At 33.5% G+C, this 16,683-nt stretch overlaps 3 protein-coding genes across 7 annotated transcripts in view; all 3 read right to left on the bottom strand.

Moving 5' to 3' along the window:
- Positions 1-202: 202 nt before the first annotated feature.
- LOC103499609 (psbP domain-containing protein 2, chloroplastic) lies at positions 203-5,523 on the bottom strand. Of its 4 annotated transcripts, none has more exons than XM_008462636.3 (8): positions 5,368-5,523; positions 3,617-3,663; positions 3,281-3,515; positions 3,098-3,163; positions 2,162-2,207; positions 1,586-1,813; positions 1,344-1,499; positions 203-633 (listed from the first exon to the last, which is right to left on the bottom strand). In XM_008462636.3, the coding sequence occupies exons 2-8, from the start codon at positions 3,636-3,638 to the stop codon at positions 373-375; spliced, it is 1,014 nt and encodes a 337-aa protein (XP_008460858.1). In that variant the 5' UTR covers positions 3,639-3,663; positions 5,368-5,523; the 3' UTR covers positions 203-372. The 4 variants fall into 4 exon arrangements, with proteins under 4 accessions (XP_008460858.1, XP_008460857.1, XP_050947500.1 ...); XM_008462635.3 differs by having other exon boundaries at positions 3,621-3,663; positions 5,368-5,493; XM_051091543.1 differs by lacking the exon at positions 5,368-5,523 and adding an exon at positions 5,249-5,262.
- A 569-nt stretch (positions 5,524-6,092) lies between these two features.
- Positions 6,093-9,971, bottom strand: LOC103499608 (eukaryotic translation initiation factor 6-2-like). The gene is made up of 8 exons (XM_008462634.3): positions 9,821-9,971; positions 9,181-9,259; positions 9,007-9,103; positions 8,840-8,925; positions 8,684-8,728; positions 7,206-7,336; positions 6,686-6,796; positions 6,093-6,570 (listed from the first exon to the last, which is right to left on the bottom strand). Exons 2-8 carry the CDS (start codon positions 9,188-9,190, stop codon positions 6,313-6,315), a joined length of 738 nt encoding a protein of 245 aa, XP_008460856.1. The 5' UTR covers positions 9,191-9,259; positions 9,821-9,971; the 3' UTR covers positions 6,093-6,312.
- Positions 9,972-12,459: 2,488 nt separating this feature from the next.
- The window catches only part of LOC103499606 (uncharacterized), a 36,065-nt gene continuing 31,841 nt past the window's right edge, over positions 12,460-16,683 (bottom strand). For both annotated transcript variants that reach the window (XM_017047135.2, XM_008462632.3), the window contains exons 20-21: positions 14,243-14,288; positions 12,460-12,763 (exon numbers count right to left, since the gene is read on the bottom strand). In XM_017047135.2, the coding sequence (XP_016902624.2) occupies positions 12,713-12,763; positions 14,243-14,288 (97 nt within the window). In that variant the 3' untranslated portion in view covers positions 12,460-12,712. The remainder of the gene's footprint in view (positions 12,764-14,242; positions 14,289-16,683) is intronic.

The following is a 16,683-nucleotide window of genomic DNA, read 5'->3' as shown; positions in this document are numbered from 1 at the left end:
AAGAAAATTGTCGATTTAAATTTTTCCAAAATGACGCCAATTGAGACCTCTTCTCGACCGAACACCTTTTATACGACTGATTTTAATCGGCCGACTCAAGTTTCCGGTCTATCGTGTTCACTATTAAATGGAAATATCAAACATTGAAATGAATGGATAGGCAATGTCAAACCTTGGGCACTACGGCTAATTTGCATCGTTATTGACCAAGACATAGGCAATTAATTAAAGAAGTTTCTAAGAGGCTCAACTATACAAAATGTCCTCAATCCATATGTTTGATACTCGTGTTTTTTTAACATCTATAAAGTTTTAACTTCACACACATTCTTCAACCTTGTATTGGAAAATAATAATCACATGATTTGATGTTTATGAGGAAGGGGCTGCATCGAAGGAATGAAGAACTTGCTCCAACATCATTCTTTTTTGTGAATCAAGAGGGCTCTCTGGTTTGTCAGAGTGAGATATGTTAAGGATGTAGAGCTTCTTAGAAGCGACAAAAGCAGCGGAAAAAATCCGCTTCATCCCTCCTCTAGTGCTATCCACCGTGTACTCAAACTCATACACTTGTAAACCTCCCTCACCAGATCTCTCTGCAACACCAACCACTGCAGCATCCTTTGTACTTTCCTATATTCATAGAAAAAATCAGCCCAGAGATGGAGTGTATGAACCAAACACAATTATGGTGATGTTTTTTTTTATATATGTATGTAAGAGACAATTTTATTGATCGAATGGAATATCTAAACACATCCAATGGTATAAAATGGACCAACAAGATGTTTCTAATTTGTAAAAAGGAAAGAAAAACTACGGCTTTTCCTATGTTAACTATTTAAAATCCTAAAGACAAATATGGATAAATTTTTGCCCTATTCAATAACTTCCGAATTACCTCTTCCATATTGAAAGTTTACAGACCAAATATACAAATTTGTTGAAAATTCCAGGAATAAATTATCACTCTAAAGCTCCTTGAATAATCTGAATTTAAGTTCCAATATTTTCATTTTCCGCTATTTTTAAAACTTCATCTGCTTTTGAATAAAAAAAAGTCAAAACTTCATCTTAAATTTTGGTTTGAAACCTCAGCAAGACAGTCCTTTTACGAGGAAAGACATGCAAATCATCACAATTCACAACAAAGATCATGAGTTAAAAAAGCATTCATGCTTCAACCTCAAGAATATATGTTGTTTCTTTTTAAAAAGACAAACAAACAAACTCAAGAATTAACTTTTGCTAGCATTTCAAAAAGACCAACAAACATCGTAATTCACAGGCAACTTTCACAAGAATAAATGAGAACCCCACTCTGTGCATCAATTAGTAATTACCTTTCGCTTTTCGGCCTGTATAAGTTTGTCAGCTACAAATTGAGGAGTTCCAAACTCCCCAAGACTTGTAAGACGAACAGGATTCACTACAACACCAACATTGTTGCTTCCCTTATTCCCCTCTTCAAACAAAACTGTTGCCCCTGCCTTATCAACCTTTATCCAACACACAATTTCAGACAATGTTTAGTTAAAAGAAAATAATGTATTGATGCTAGTTGAAAGAGAGAGAAGGCTAAAACCTTAACCCAAGAAGATGGTCGAAGAAGAGTAAAACCCTCCTTTGAATCTGTGTATCTCTCAAGCTCGAAATCTTCAGCAAAAACTGCCGAAGAAATGCTTGGTGAAAATCCATAAAGAAACATTGAAAGAACAGAAACGTTCAGAGCTCTCCTGCTCAGTAACAAGAACGAATTTGTGCTCAAGTGGCTGCTTCCCAGCATGTGTTCTTGGGTCACAGAAGCACTGTGCTGCAAAAATGAGAATTAGATCCTGGGTGAAGATAACGTGCCTTTTTCTTAATGAGAAAACATAGTTTGGATGAAGAAAACGTGGATGGGGAAAAACAAAAGATAGAGAGAACATCCACTTTACTATGTTATGAAACTTCTTTAGAATTAGGATTTCCAATATAGAAAAAGTACACGAGAATTCACTCAATATTAAATAAATACGAATAGAAAGACACAACTTTTGATGACACCATTAACCAAAAATATTACATAATACACTAATCGATATTTTGTTTCTTAATCTCTAGGCAATAAATATCATCAATACAATGCAAAAAGAATGTATGACACGTGCCTTCAGATCACCTGATGTGAAATAGGTCTGTCACCAGAACTATAAGCTCCATTCGGACTGCAGCACAGAGAAACTTTGGCATTAGAAAAGAAACGCATGTGTGTGTTATAAAAGGAAAATTACATGATAACATTATGACAAAAAGGTGTCAACCAAATAATACAAAACATGTTCATCAACTAAGAAACAGAATGCGATTTTCAAATCAACGCAATGCTAGTTTAAGAAGCCATAAACAAATTAACATAAGTCTTGAAGACAGTAGGTATTATGACCTTGAAAATTGACAATCTATATATACAAAAAAATTGTTTGATTAGACGCTAACAGAACACCAAAGCACTTGTACAAATCGATTTACTTGCCAGTATGTATTCATAAATGTGTTCAAACTAGGAATCCTTTTCTCATTGGATAAATAGGAAGTTTACCATTAATGTTCTGAATGGAAAAGGGAAAACGGATAGGGATAAATTATAGCAAATTTAGTTTGGAAAGGGAAAATGAGCAAGTGAGGCCTTTTTTTAGGGTAAAAGTCCTGAAATGTTGAACACTGAACAGCACTACAGTTACAGATGAACTAGAGCCGAAACATAAGTAACGATCAACAAGTACTTGTCAATCAAGCAGCCACTAATTGCTACAAAAACAGATAATGTTTATTTGGATCAGTTGGCAAACTCCAAACCATATATAGTAAGACACCATACAGTAACAAAGTCCCTGAGCTGTAATATGCCATGTATGAAAGTTTTCCTTCTGTGTATCAAAGCTTTTGTATGAACAGACATAATAGGTGGCCTTCAACTGAACTTAGCAACATTTCTACGCAAATCTAAGTCTCAACACAAATGTTTACTGTTTAATCATTTCGCAATTAAAACAAACGCAGAAGAAGAACAAAAAAAGGTGAAATGTTAGAATAAGAAAGGAAGGGGAGATTAAACCTTTTATAATCAGGAATTCCACATTCCATACTTATTCCGGCTCCTATCGATACCACAAGCTTTGATCTGCATAATGCATAATAGCACAACAAAAATGACATGTGATGTTAACGATTTATTATCGCCAAAGAATATTTGTTGATTAAAAAAATTTGAGATGCCATCGAAGGCATGCCAATAAACCTTCGATCAAGAAAATTATATAAAAGATCAACATCCTTCAAGCTAGGGGGTTCTGAATCAGGTGCAACCTTCTCACCCCTCAGAAAATTTTGGTGAGGTTTTTCTCCCTTGATTGATGAGAAACTAACTGAAATGTCACGTGACGTTTCAACATTCCTTGAGAAGCAATAAAGCGATATCAAGCATCTTCCCTTCCTGTGCAATCCCCAACTTTGCCCAATAGGTTGAGCAGTATCTGTTATTGTTTTGAACAAAAAATAGTGATCGAGTCATTTATTTGATACTGTTAAATAGTGAATCCAAGCATCAGAATTTTCTAATGGAATAGAAGCTCACTTGCCTCCCATGATGTTTCCATCTAACTTCCTTGCAAAGGAGGAAGACTACAATTCAAAAGGAAAAGGAAATGAATAACAGAAATTGTTTTAAAAAAACGATAAAAACAAATCCAAATCATAAGAAAATTTCATTGATAACTTTGAAGAAGATGGCTGAGATGGAAATGAAAATGTAAGAACGTAAGATGAACAAAAGAAGGGAGAACGGCAATATTTGAGTGGCATTTTTATATACTGCTTTCCTTTCTTTTTTTTTTTTTTCTTTTTTTTCTTTTTTTTTTTTTTCCTTTTTGTATGAAAACCCAAACTTTCCATGAGAAGAAAAAAATGAAATAATAGTAATACATTCGGCATACCAAAAAGAAGCCTACAAAAAGAGTAGACTCTAATAACATCCAATTCCAAGCATCATATTACAAGTTCTTTCAAAAACTCACTGACACAATCTTGCGATAATATCCTAACATCAAAAAATTAATAATAACAAAAACATGGACCAACTTTTTTCTTTTTTCAAGCATAGTATTGTGCGTCTGTGAGAGTTCTGCTCTGTTCATGTATTTTGGCTGGAATTTTAAAGAAAAACTCATCGCCAACAAGGAAAGGGAATCGCCAACTTGCTATCCAAAGCTCAAAAAAAATTTACTAAGAAACAAAACTTGACTATGGTTCTCTAACTCTCTATCTATCGTGGATTTTGAATTAGACCAAAGAAAATTAATACAACCAAATTAAAGTGAGTCACGTTCTTCATTTGACACATTAGAATTAGTAAAAACAAAAAGGGCCACCAGCCAGAGACAAGGATTTTTTAGTCAACAAGATGCTTATCGAACACAGGTTCAGTTAACAGGTTAACTAAATTTGGTATTTCCAGCACTAAGAACTCATTTCTGAAATGCTAGCAATTAATTCTACCTCCTAGTAAATGTTATTCATTTCTTTTCAGATAGCATCTGAGCATTTCTTCTACGTTTTTCTTCAATTTCCGGTGAGTTCATCAAATCATGAGAATTGAAACCCAATTCAGGAACTACATTGCAAAGGTAACCTGAGAAGATACGATAGTATAAAATATGATGCTATTCATACCAGTGGAGCCCAACTACTGAGGAGGAAACATCTTGAATTAAGCATAGAAAATTCACATAATTCAATTAGACAGATATCTTTGAACAAGAAGAACGAATGACAGACAAATGACTTATGATGAGGCCTGAGGGGGATTTTTTCCTTCAATGTAGGTTATGGATGAGTAAGTCTAATGTAAAAGGTGTTTATACTGTGCTTGATCAAGTCGATTTTGCATTTCCCACATCCAAAAGTCTGAATTTACAGAACTTAAAATCTCTAAACAGAGAAGGCTGTCCATATATTAACGGATTGCAGGGGGATTAATTCTTTAGGTTTCTTTTATTCCACCCGTCATTCCATGTTCTATTCGGAAATGATGAGCATTGAAATCCCGTTGATGAATTATACTCGGACGCAGACGAGAATACATAAGTTCCATGGGGGAGAAGGCGAAATTAGAACAATTCAAAGGAATGCTACACGAATAAAGCACCCAAATATCGAAAATTCAGTTTCCACAACAGAATGCAAATATCAATGAACCGTAAGAGTTTACATTATGCTCGAAACCCACAAATCATCAGAAGAATCAGCTAATAAAGGCTTGAAAAGAGGAAGAAACACGAACATAATTGAAAAGAAAAAGAAGCAGAGAGATTGAAAATGGAGGAATACATGGAAGAATTGTAGGTTGGATGGAAACTGGATGAGCATCGCCATAGAGCAAAGCGATTGGTTAAAGTTCCACGTTGAAGTCTGCCTCAAATTAGCTCGCGGGTGTTTGCTTTTTGCCCCCACCAACCAATGATATCGATATCCAAATTTGAAAGATACTATTTTATAAACTTTTTTTATATATATAAGTTTAAATAAAACTAAGAACATATGAAACGTAATGAATTAAATTAGAGCCGACTACTTAATAATGAGAAATTTTGTAAACAGCTATTATGAATTTGAAAGGATGTATTTTTCTCCAAATGAGTTTAAATCTTTCAATTTATAATAATAAAACATCCAAATAAAAGTATATGCATGCATAATTCATTATACGAAAAAATTAAAGAAAATGTCCACCTATAGAAAAAAGAGGTTTTTTATAAAATAGAAAAAGAATATATATATATATATATTAACACTTTAAATTTAATTTATTTGATTTCTATGAATACTTCATGATTTTTATTTAATGCAAAATTCATGTTAAAGTGAGTGATATTTTCCTGTTGTAGCCTACTAAATAATTTACATAAATAGGAGGCAGAAGAAAAGTAAATAGTAAGCTTATGAAACTGACATTTGCATTACGGCATAAACAAAGAAAGAGATTAAACCTTTTCTTATGAAACTACACTTCCTATTTTTCACCTTTTGATTACTCTATTAGTAAGTGAACAAACTGAAACGGAAGGGGATATCAAATAAAATATTGGTTAACCATTACAAAAACAGATCTATATTAGCAAATATGGAACCACAATTTCGACCAAAACACTATAAGTGCAGAGTCGACTTTTTTACTCACAATGTTGTTAAATAAAACTGAAGGATACAGACACAAGAGTAATAACAATTAATTGCTTGCAAGATCTTAGGTGTAGTAGAAGAGACTCCTCCTCCTCATACGTAACTGTCTATTAGTGACTTCCTCATTTCTTCAACAATGGAACTTGGTTGAGCCTCCCTCAATTTGAAAACACTCTCGATGACCGATAACTCAGTGGCGCTGGTGTCTGAACCACAAAATGCAGTCCAATCATTTGCTGTCAACCCAGCAGCAATCACCGCACTTCCACGATTCACAGTTCCAGCGACTAATGGGACCTGAAGAAGAGTTGATAACTCATCTAGATCTTCAATGGATGTATGTGGATGAACCTGCAGAATGTTCGCACAATTCCAACATTCAGGTAATTCTTTTACATGCAGTTGAAGGAATGAAGCTCAATATGGAAACTACGCTTGGTTAAGGAGCACAGGAGGTTAATATTACCAAGCCACCCCTGTTTGTAAAGCTACAGTAGCTTCCCACGAGGTCGTTGCCTGCTATTGTTTGCCTAAAGACCTCAACTCCAAGAACATCAGCAATGAGATCTTCAGTTTCCTGATCACAATGAGAGAACTCGATTTTTTTAGTAGAAAAAGAGGAATGCATGGCAAAATGTCAGCACTAAAGCAGCCTCAAGTTCCAGATGTATAATTTGCAAAAGAGAACTTTTCTAAGAAGATACTCCAATCAAAGAGTCCCCATATTCTGTAGCATGTCCTGTCTTTATTTGAATATGTGCTCAACATTGACACTCAGTTCAGAAATTACCAACACTGCTCAAAAGAAGCTATTGTTTTCGAGGCAGGTCCAAGCTATTTTGTGAACATTTTCAAGAAACTAGGACATTAGAAAGATTGAAATGGAAGGTCACTGTTCAAGAGAGTACAAGCTAAGACAAACTGACGGTGAGGTAGAAAGTGACTAGAAGCATAATGTGAAGTGGGAAGGATAAGTCCAAAAATACCCGATCAAGATCAGTATGTGTGAGAGCGACATGATCATTACAAGCAATTGTATTCCCCAAAGCAGACAATCTCTCTTGTATACGTTGAACAACAACTTGGTCAGGTAGGCTGTTCCTCAAGTGCTGGAGTTCTTCAAATGCAAAGAATAGGAACAGAATGTCAATAAAATAATTTGGCAATACACATCAACACCAAATAACACAAAATTAAAGAACCAGAAGAACTCCGTGCAAACACACACGTATAATGGCAATGCTTAAAAGTTCGAGCAATCATGTGCAAGACATTAAATCATTATTTCATAATGATGAAGTTGTTATATTCATAAGCATGTGGGTACTTCATTTTTCATCATTTTTCATTTTTTTTTCAAAAAAACATATATACATTTCTCATCCTTACTGCCCACAAAAGATTAACAACTCTATGATTTTTTTAGATGAAATAATTACTTTCATTGAGGAAAAAAAATGAAAGATGCATAGGCATACAAAAAACCAAAGCCCACAAAAAGGAAAGACACCCTTCTTAAGGGGCTCCAACTCTGCAAATTCATTGCTAAAAAATAATTACAAACAGTCTTTGAAATTGAAGCAGAGAGAGAAAAATGAAAACGAACAAGGAACCAGGTCCCCCTCCACTCCCCCAGACACCCTTTTATGTCCCTCATCCCACAAAACCCATAACACCCACACACACCAGCAAGCAAAAGAAACCGACCTCTATGATCTTTTTATAGGAAATAGTAACATTACCAAAGAGATAGAAATTACAAAAAGGGAGTATCTTTCCTATCCAATGAATTAAGAAAAAGACTACTCCAATTGGTCATGCAATTAGATATTTCAAAGAAAAATAGAATACACTTATCAATTTGGTAGTAACCACTAAAATTACATAAGAAACTTCAAATAGACATAAAGAATTTATGATGAGTCTTGAAGCTTGCGTAAGACAAAGATTCAAATCTGGAATTTTTTTATTAATTGAATAAAGGAGATAGGCAAAGCCTAATATATACAAGTAAAATAATAAAATACATCAATTTAGTAACTCAATCTCACAATGCAATCGTACATGACAATAGTTTGAAACTCCTGACCAAGGAGATAACTATTCATGTAAATAACCAGTGTCAGACAGTATTAGTACACAAAAAAAAAGGAAAAATTAGATTTGTTTTTCTGATGACAAACATTCAATCAGAACTTAAAAGTGAATAAAGACCAACCAAGAAAGAGATGTATGCAAAATGTGTTCAAAAAATGCATAAAATCCAATCCTTTAGTTCAAAATGGGCATATATAGGTTTTGATGATGAAAGTCCACAATTCAAAATCTCAAATATTGTTTTCAATTACATACTACGATTCAATACTCTCTTAGTCTTAAAGATACACAGAAATTAAAAGACATTTGTACCCCAACTATGAAATCAAAAGTGCAATATGACAAGAAAGATAGAAAAGAGGATTACCTTGGTCAGTAGTGGTGTGTGGTAGAAGAAGCCCATTTTTATTTCCTAAAAGAAAAACAATGTCATGTGAATAAATTGGGTCTAACGTCATTAATGGCTACCCTAACTTAAGCAAATAATAATTAAAACTAAAAAAGGAGTGAGTTTTAGTTTTACCAGCACATAGACGACCAATAATGCGAGTGCCATGAATAGATGTTTTAACCACGGGAATGACAGCACCTAATTCAGCTTCAAAGGTACTAAACATGAAAAAAAAAATATCCTTAGTGAGAAATTGGTTAAGTTCACAAGATACAATGAGTAAAGGGAAAAGGAAAAACCTATAGAAATCTTCAGAACCACCAATTGCAACCAGACAGTACGAATTGGTGAGCTTGGAGAAAACTCCAATTTCACATGAGTTTTCAAACATAAGCCCTAAAGAGAACAAACAAAAGAATATATAAATAGGAGAAGAAGAAACCAAAAAAAGAAAATGAAAACCATAAACTTACTGGTCGCCATGAAAAGGTTGAAGAATGAAGATGAAGAAGAAATTCACAACCGCTGTGTCAAAAAGATCCCAATTGAAACCTAATTTACAAAATAAACTGTAAACCCCACATTTATAGACAAAATCTATAACCAATCTTAATCAAATATAGAAATAATTATTGTTGCTGTGATTTAAGAACATCTTTAAAAGATATATGTAATTGGTTTAAATTTTAGTAAACATATAATTTTAAGACATCGTGGGCCGTTCACGATTTCCAAAATTGCGTGGGTGCGACGGCAGAAGAAGCCCAAGTTGGCCACTTGAAATGCCTGTTTCTTTGGGATCAAGTAATGCTTTTCAGTGGGTGTGAACGGTTTGGCTTGGTTCAATTTGTTGAACCGAACTAACCTGATCCGGTCAAGTCAGAAGGTCGGTTAAAACCTTATGCCTTCTACCTTTATGCATTCGGTCAGGTCAGAAGGTCGCTTTAAACCTTATGCCTTCTGCCTTCTGCCTTATGCACAACAATCACACTTTCAAAGTTTAAAGGGGGATTTATCAAATAGTTTTTTGAATAAAGATGAGGACATCTATTTGTTTAAATTCACTAATAAAATAAGGAAGAAGAATTAGGAATGAGAACTGATAAAGTTCACCTCAAAGAATAGGAGAAGTGAAATTGCGTTTGCGGCGGCCGGCGTGGAGAGGAGAATGAGTGGAGCGAGAGGCGGGAGGGTTGAGGGAGTGGGAGAGGGAGAAGTTTTAGGTTTTCCAACTAATTTTAGTTTTTCTATTTTTAATTTGAGTTGTTGTATGGGCTGGGCTTAGTTTATTACGAGTGGGCCGCAAATTAATAATGTATGATTTAACTGAACTCAATAATATTTACGGCCTCCTAAAAAAGAATGAAACCGCTAAAGTATTTTTATAATTTCTAGAGTTTATTTCCTCTGATTTTAAACTATTTATTCCTTTGTTTAAATATCATATTTCTTCTTCATAAATTTCGACAAGAAGTTATTTCACGATTGTTTCAATATTCTTCTTCATCTTCCTCATATCCAAGAATATCAATATCATTTTAAATGATCAAAACGATCATTTACCATTATTAACACGATTCTTTAAATTTGAAACCTTTTTTTCCATTGTTTAAAACAAACTACTGTTTACAAAATCTAAATGATCGTTTACCATAATTAATATGATTGTTTAGTATAATTAACATGATTGTTTAGTATGGTCAACACAATCGTTAAACCATTAGATTTAAAGTTTTTTAACAATTATTTACATTGGATTACACAATTGCTTATTATAATCAACACGAACACGATCATTTAAATTTAAAATATTTTTCCACATCATTAAAAAGAATTACATGATTGTGTATCATAACCTAAACGATCGTAGATCATTCATTTACACTACAGTACACAATTGTTTATAAGAATATTACTGGCGTGCATGTGGTCGCATGTTGACGAATGTATTTTTGTTATTTTTTATTGTGTACTTTTTTCATTTTTGAAATTGTTCAATACTGTCTAAATTTTTTTTAGGTTGTTATATTTTTTAAAAAACTTCATTAATAACCTTATAATTAATTAATATATTTACCAATGTTATAAAACCTTTTTTTAAGCCGCGAATTGAGAACGAAATCGAACCACTTGGATTATATTTTTGAATGGAAAGTTGGTTTTATTTTCTATATAAAAGTAGAATTGAACGAGTTGATTTGGTTTAGTTTGATTTTGGTTTGATTATCAATGTTTTTGCATGCCCCTACTTTTCACTATTCATTTTCATTTTATTATTTTTTAAATAAATAGATCAATATGTTTTGAACCTTTTCTTTTGGAGGCTAAAGTATCATTTTTGTTCAAGTACTTAAATTTTGTTGAATTATAAAGGAAGTTGTAGAAAATAGAACGTCTAGAAAAATACTTAAGTACGATGAATTTTATCTTTTATAATTTTGTAAATAATTTATCAAATTTTTCTATTTGCAAGAAAACCCCAAATTTTAATATATATACACACATTTTTATATTTTCCATTCTTATTTGCAGAGAAAATTCTCCAATCTTAATTTTTGTACTCTCAATAAATATGAAATATATTTGATGTCCAAAAACACGTTTTGTCATCCTTTGGCATTTTTACTCTAAAATTGCTATTTATATTTTCTTTTGCATAAAAATTATTGCTACCATTTAATCATTCTGGGTGCAAGAGTAAACATGAAGATTACAAGTGAAATATTTTAAACTATATTGATTAAATGATAAATCAAACTCAAAAATTAAGATCCACATTGTAATAATTTTTAAATCAAGAAACTAATGATGTTTAGAACAATAAAATGAAAGTTAATTTAGACTCTTAAACTTTTATAATTGCATTAACTTAAAACCCTGAATTTACATAATTGAATCAATTTAAACATTCAATCATGTTTTATTAGATATACTTATAAAATTTATAGATTATAAATTAGTATATTTATGGGAGTTCAGAGTTAAAATTGATAAACTTGTGAAAGCTCTTGATTTAAATTCACCGAACTATTAATTTAAAATTTAAATTGATACAACCCAAAGTTTAAGGTATAAATAATACTATTATTGTTTAAGGTCTAAATTGATATAACCTTATAATTCAAAAGTATAAAATGATATTCCTACTAGTTAACATCTCTTTTGACCGAATACGAGAAATTTAATTCCTTGGGGTTTTGTTTTAGTACTCTTGTAAATATCATACATCGATGAAATTAATATCCTATCCAAATATTAGACATACATACACATATAATATATATACATATAAGATCTAATTAAACAACTTTAGCTATATTTCTACTTTATAATATTATAATCAAACTTTAAAGATATTCAAATTAACAAATAGATTAAATTTCAAATTATAATGTTGTCATATTTGTTCTATCAATTTTATAATAGATATAGATTCATCCGTTTTATCAATGTCATAACCATAGACATCAAAATGTCATTCAAACTGAGCAAAAACAAACTCTTCAAAACATGATATTGCCTTTTTGCAGATAAAAAGAAAAATAACCCAAAAAAAAAAGTTAACAATAAATAAATAGTTTACAAGATATTGCCTTTACATGAGCCAAAACAAACAATTATATCTTCCACCAAAAAGAATTATAACTTTGAATCCTCACTCTCCTGTATGAAAGCTAAATATAAATAAATATATATGAAGTGTTTTGCTAATGATTTCTTTCTTTTGATGAATTTAGAACCTTGTTGAGGGCTGCACTAAGAAACTCTTCAAAACATGATATTATTCAGACCATAACTGAAGCTTAACAAAATGTGAACTTGAAGATTTAAAGTGGCCAAACAAGTGGAAGACCCTACTTCATTCCAAGCCATATACGCTCATTTTACCCATATACATACTCATGAATTAAAAAGAAAAAAAAAATACTATTTCAACATAACTGACGCAAATTAGAGAAATAAAAGAAAAACGCCAATGGAAAATTTTGAAATCACAATTCTTCTTTACTTGTGAAAGAACAAAACTCGCTTTCTTCCTTTTCTTCTCTCGCTAGCCTGCAAAGCATGGTAGAATTTAACTAAATTCAGAAGATAAAAGGATAATGTTGCTCATGACAAAGCAAATTAAGAATTAAGCTTCGGAAACATTGTTCGCTCAGCAACATTTTCCATTGCTAGTACCTCACTTCAGAGCAATTCAGGAAATTATATACTGTCAAGCTTGGTATCTGAAATTACTCTTAGGCCATTAAAAAAACATCCAAACTACATTGTCGATAAACTGATATTCTGTTTTTGTTTACGACGAGATTAAGCAGACTAAAATCACTTTGGTGGAAAACTGGAAACTCAAACTCCTAGTGCAGGGCACAATGTTGCAGTTGATTGAATAACATCCCTAAAATATAATAATAAAAGAAAACAACTATCCTAATATCCCTAAATCCCAATTGTTTTAACGATGTCTCACTAATAGCAAATGAAAGGAAGCTCTCATAGCAAAGGAATTCGGACCGTAAGTCCCAAAGATTCCACTCCAACTACTTGGAGTACCCAAGGAAGGACCGATAAGTACTCCACAATCTATACTATGACCTGTGGCTTCAAAAGGTAGGAACAAACACACCGACTTTCCCAGGGGAAGATCAGTCATTCTATCAGTCGTCTATCAAAAAGAATTCCTTTTTAGAAATAGAGAGCACCACCAATTTGAAAAAGAAAAGCAAAAAATAGACAAGTGCACGGCCCAATTCATTGAAATGAAAAGTTTAGGGCAAAAAGATGAACTCACCTTATAAAGTCTAACCGTACAAATTAAATTTTCTTCCCCTTTTTCCTTCAGTAGCCTTAAAGAGGGAGATTACTAGATTTACATACCCTCGAAAGAGCAAGAGTAAAAAGGGCATGCTCGTGAACTGGCAGCTGGATAGGGGGACAGCTCGTCCATATGAATGACAGGGACTTACATAAAGAGGAAAGATCTTGAGGCATTGTAACTAAATAGAGAAATATGATAGTACAGAACACTAACTAGAGAAATCTGAAAGTATACAACGGATATACAAAAGAATGAACTGGAGAGAAGCTAAGCTTTTTCTGGGGACACTCAACCCTAATTAAGTAGAAAGGAACGTGTCAAAAGAGTAATTTTACTGTAGGCTCTCTAGAAACTAGACTAAAAAACATGAACAGCTCTTCCACTAGGCCTAGTTCCTCAGGCTTGATTGCATATGGGGAAAGAAAAGTTGACTCAGGGCAGAGGAGAGAGAGAGCTATTGATCTTCCATGGTCGTTGATCAAGCAAAATATTCAATCATCTTCCGGTGAAAGGAATGTTCGGTTTATAAAACTCATTTCTGAAGTCCTGAAGTTTTTTTACATATATTTTTAAATTCAATAATATATAATTCTACTTCCAAAATGATTCCCTACAATAAAAGATTTTTCCTACAAAAAGAATAAAAAAATAAAAAAACAAGTTACATCCCGTTCTTTTCAAGCAAAGAATTGGAGACAAAAAATGAGAAGACGTACCCTTAGAATAAATAATCTCAAGGTTAGCACGATGGTATCTCTGGAACTGCAAAAGAAATAAATAAATAAATCACTGCAGACAATGCAATTGAAAATATTACATTATAAAAAAATGAATTACATTTTAAAATCAAAGTCAGAAGAACTTGATATAATGCAAAACAAAAACTTCCTTAAATTTTATTCTATATTCGTTAGTGTCAAGGCCAACTTACACACACCTCAACTAATCTCATCGGACGACCTGCCTGATCCAACAACATTCGAGTGGCAAAGAAACTCGTAAGAAATTAACTCCTTAATAGGTTAACCACCATAGACCGAACCTTTGACCTCTTAGCCATTTATTGAGACTATGTATTGAAAGCAATTAACAACAACCCGAGACTTACGTGGAAACCCGAGAACCGGGAGAAAAACCACGATACTTTAGTTTTTATTATTTTTCTTATGAACAAAAACAATAGGTACAAAGGGAGTATAAATAGAGTACAATAGGAATAAGAAAGGAAAAGATTTAGGAAATATTTAGGAAATAAAATCTTATATTTTATTTTTTCCAAAAGTACTAATTCTAACACTCCCCCTCAAGTTGGGAGGTAAATATCAATGAGTCCCAACTTGCTAACGCAAAGGTCGAAGTGTGGTCGGAGAAGCCCCTTGGTAAGAACATCAGCAATCTGTTGGCTTGAAGGAATGTACGGAATGCATATGCTTCCACTGTCAAGTCTTTCTTTGATGAAATGCCGATCAATCTCAACATGTTTAGTTCTATCATGTTGCACTGGGTTGTTAGCAATACTAATAGCGGCTTTATTATCACAAAAAAGCTTCAATGGTGTCTCACATTCCTGATGAAGATCTGACAAGACTTTCTGGAGCCAAATTTCCTCACATATTCCCAGACTCATAGCTCTGTATTCAGCCTCAGCACTGCTCCTGGCCACAACACTTTGCTTCTTACTCCTCCAAGTTACAAGATTGCCCCAAACAAAGGTACAATAACCGGATGTAGACTTTCTATCAATAACAGATCCTGCCCAATCTGAGTCAGTATATGCCTCAATGGTCTTTCTATTTGTTTTTCTAAACATCAACCCTTTACCAGGTGTATTTTTCAAGTATCTCAGGATTCTGTTAACAGCTTCCATATGTTTCTCATAGGGAGCCTGCATAAACTGGCTGACAACACTCACAGCAAAGGAAATATCCGGACGAGTATGGGATAAGTAAATTAATTTACCTACAAGGCGCTGATATTGTTCTTTATCAACTGGAACTTGATCATCAGAGTTTCCTAGTTTACAGTTGAATTCAATAGGAGTATCAGCAGGACGACATCCCAACATACCTGTCTCGGTTAGCAAATCAAGGGTGTATTTTCTCTGAGACACGGAAATACCTTCTTTTGATCTAGCCACCTCCATTCCAAGGAAATATTTCAGATTTCCCAAGTCTTTGATTTCAAATTCATCACCCATTCTCTGCTTTAGTTGACTGATTTCTGTTTGATCATCTCCAGTCAAAACAATGTCATCCACATAAACAATTAGAATAGCTATCTTTCCTGTTTTGGAAGCCTTTGTAAATAAAGTATGGTCAGAGTGCCCTTGACTGTACCCTTGGGACTTGACAAAGGTAGTGAATCTGTCAAACCATGCTCTCGGAGACTGTTTCAGACCATATAGAGATTTTTGGAGTTTACACACCTCCTGACCAAATTGGGCTTCAAATCCTGGTGGGGGGCTCATGTAGACTTCCTCCACAAGGTCTCCATTCAAAAAAGCATTCTTAACATCCAGCTGGTATAGAGGCCAATCTTTGTTCACAGCAACAGATAGCAGGACTCTAACAGTATTCAATTTAGCAACTGGAGAAAAAGTTTCCGAATAGTCAATACCATAGGTTTGAGTGAACCCCTTTGCAACTAACCTTGCCTTGTGTCTATCAAGCGTACCATCTGCTTTGTATTTGAGAGAGAATACCCATTTGCATCCTACAGTTTTATGTCCCTTGGGTAGAGCACAGATCTCCCAAGTTCTATTCTTTTCGAGAGCCTTCATCTCTTCCATAACAGCATTCTTCCATTCAGGACACTCTAGAGCAGTGTAGATATTTTTCGGTATTATGGTAGAGTCAAGGTTTGCTGTAAATGCTCTAAACTGTGGAGAGAGATTATCATAGGAAACATAGTTGCAAATGGGATGTTTAGTGCATGATCTGGTACCTTTTCTCAATGCAATTGGAATGTCAAGAGAGGGATCATACTCATCAAGTTTTCTTGTATGACCCTGTTCAGCTTCATCGTTACTGGTTTCTATTCTCACCTCAGTCTCATCATCACGGTTCTTTTCTTCCATATTTTCAAGAACAGCAACATCAGACTTGTCATTCTCACTCATTGTATTATTAGTACAAGGTTTTGTAGGGTTTTCCATACC

Source organism: Cucumis melo, chromosome 11 (assembly GCF_025177605.1).
Source record: "Cucumis melo cultivar AY chromosome 11, USDA_Cmelo_AY_1.0, whole genome shotgun sequence".
Taxonomy (NCBI): domain Eukaryota; kingdom Viridiplantae; phylum Streptophyta; class Magnoliopsida; order Cucurbitales; family Cucurbitaceae; genus Cucumis; species Cucumis melo.
This window is presented reverse-complemented; position numbering and strand designations above follow the sequence as displayed.

What these genes read in the sequence shown, in the direction of transcription:
- LOC103499609 (XM_008462635.3), bottom strand. Translation starts at nt 5,412, where the DNA reads ATGGCGATGCTCATCCAGTTTCCATCCAACCTACAATTCTTCCAT. An exon ending in ACAGACCTATTTCACATCAG is followed by an intron (nt 1,814 to 2,161) that starts GTGATCTGAAGG and finishes TCATTTTTGCAG; the next exon opens with CACAGTGCTTCTGTGACCCA. An exon ending in TACAGGCCGAAAAGCGAAAG is followed by an intron (nt 634 to 1,343) that starts GTAATTACTAAT and finishes CTATGAATATAG; the next exon opens with GAAAGTACAAAGGATGCTGC.
- LOC103499608 (XM_008462634.3), bottom strand. An exon ending in GGTTCTGAAGATTTCTATAG is followed by an intron (nt 8,926 to 9,006) that starts GTTTTTCCTTTT and finishes TTTCATGTTTAG; the next exon opens with TACCTTTGAAGCTGAATTAG. An exon ending in ACACACCACTACTGACCAAG is followed by an intron (nt 7,337 to 8,683) that starts GTAATCCTCTTT and finishes TTGCATTTGAAG; the next exon opens with AACTCCAGCACTTGAGGAAC.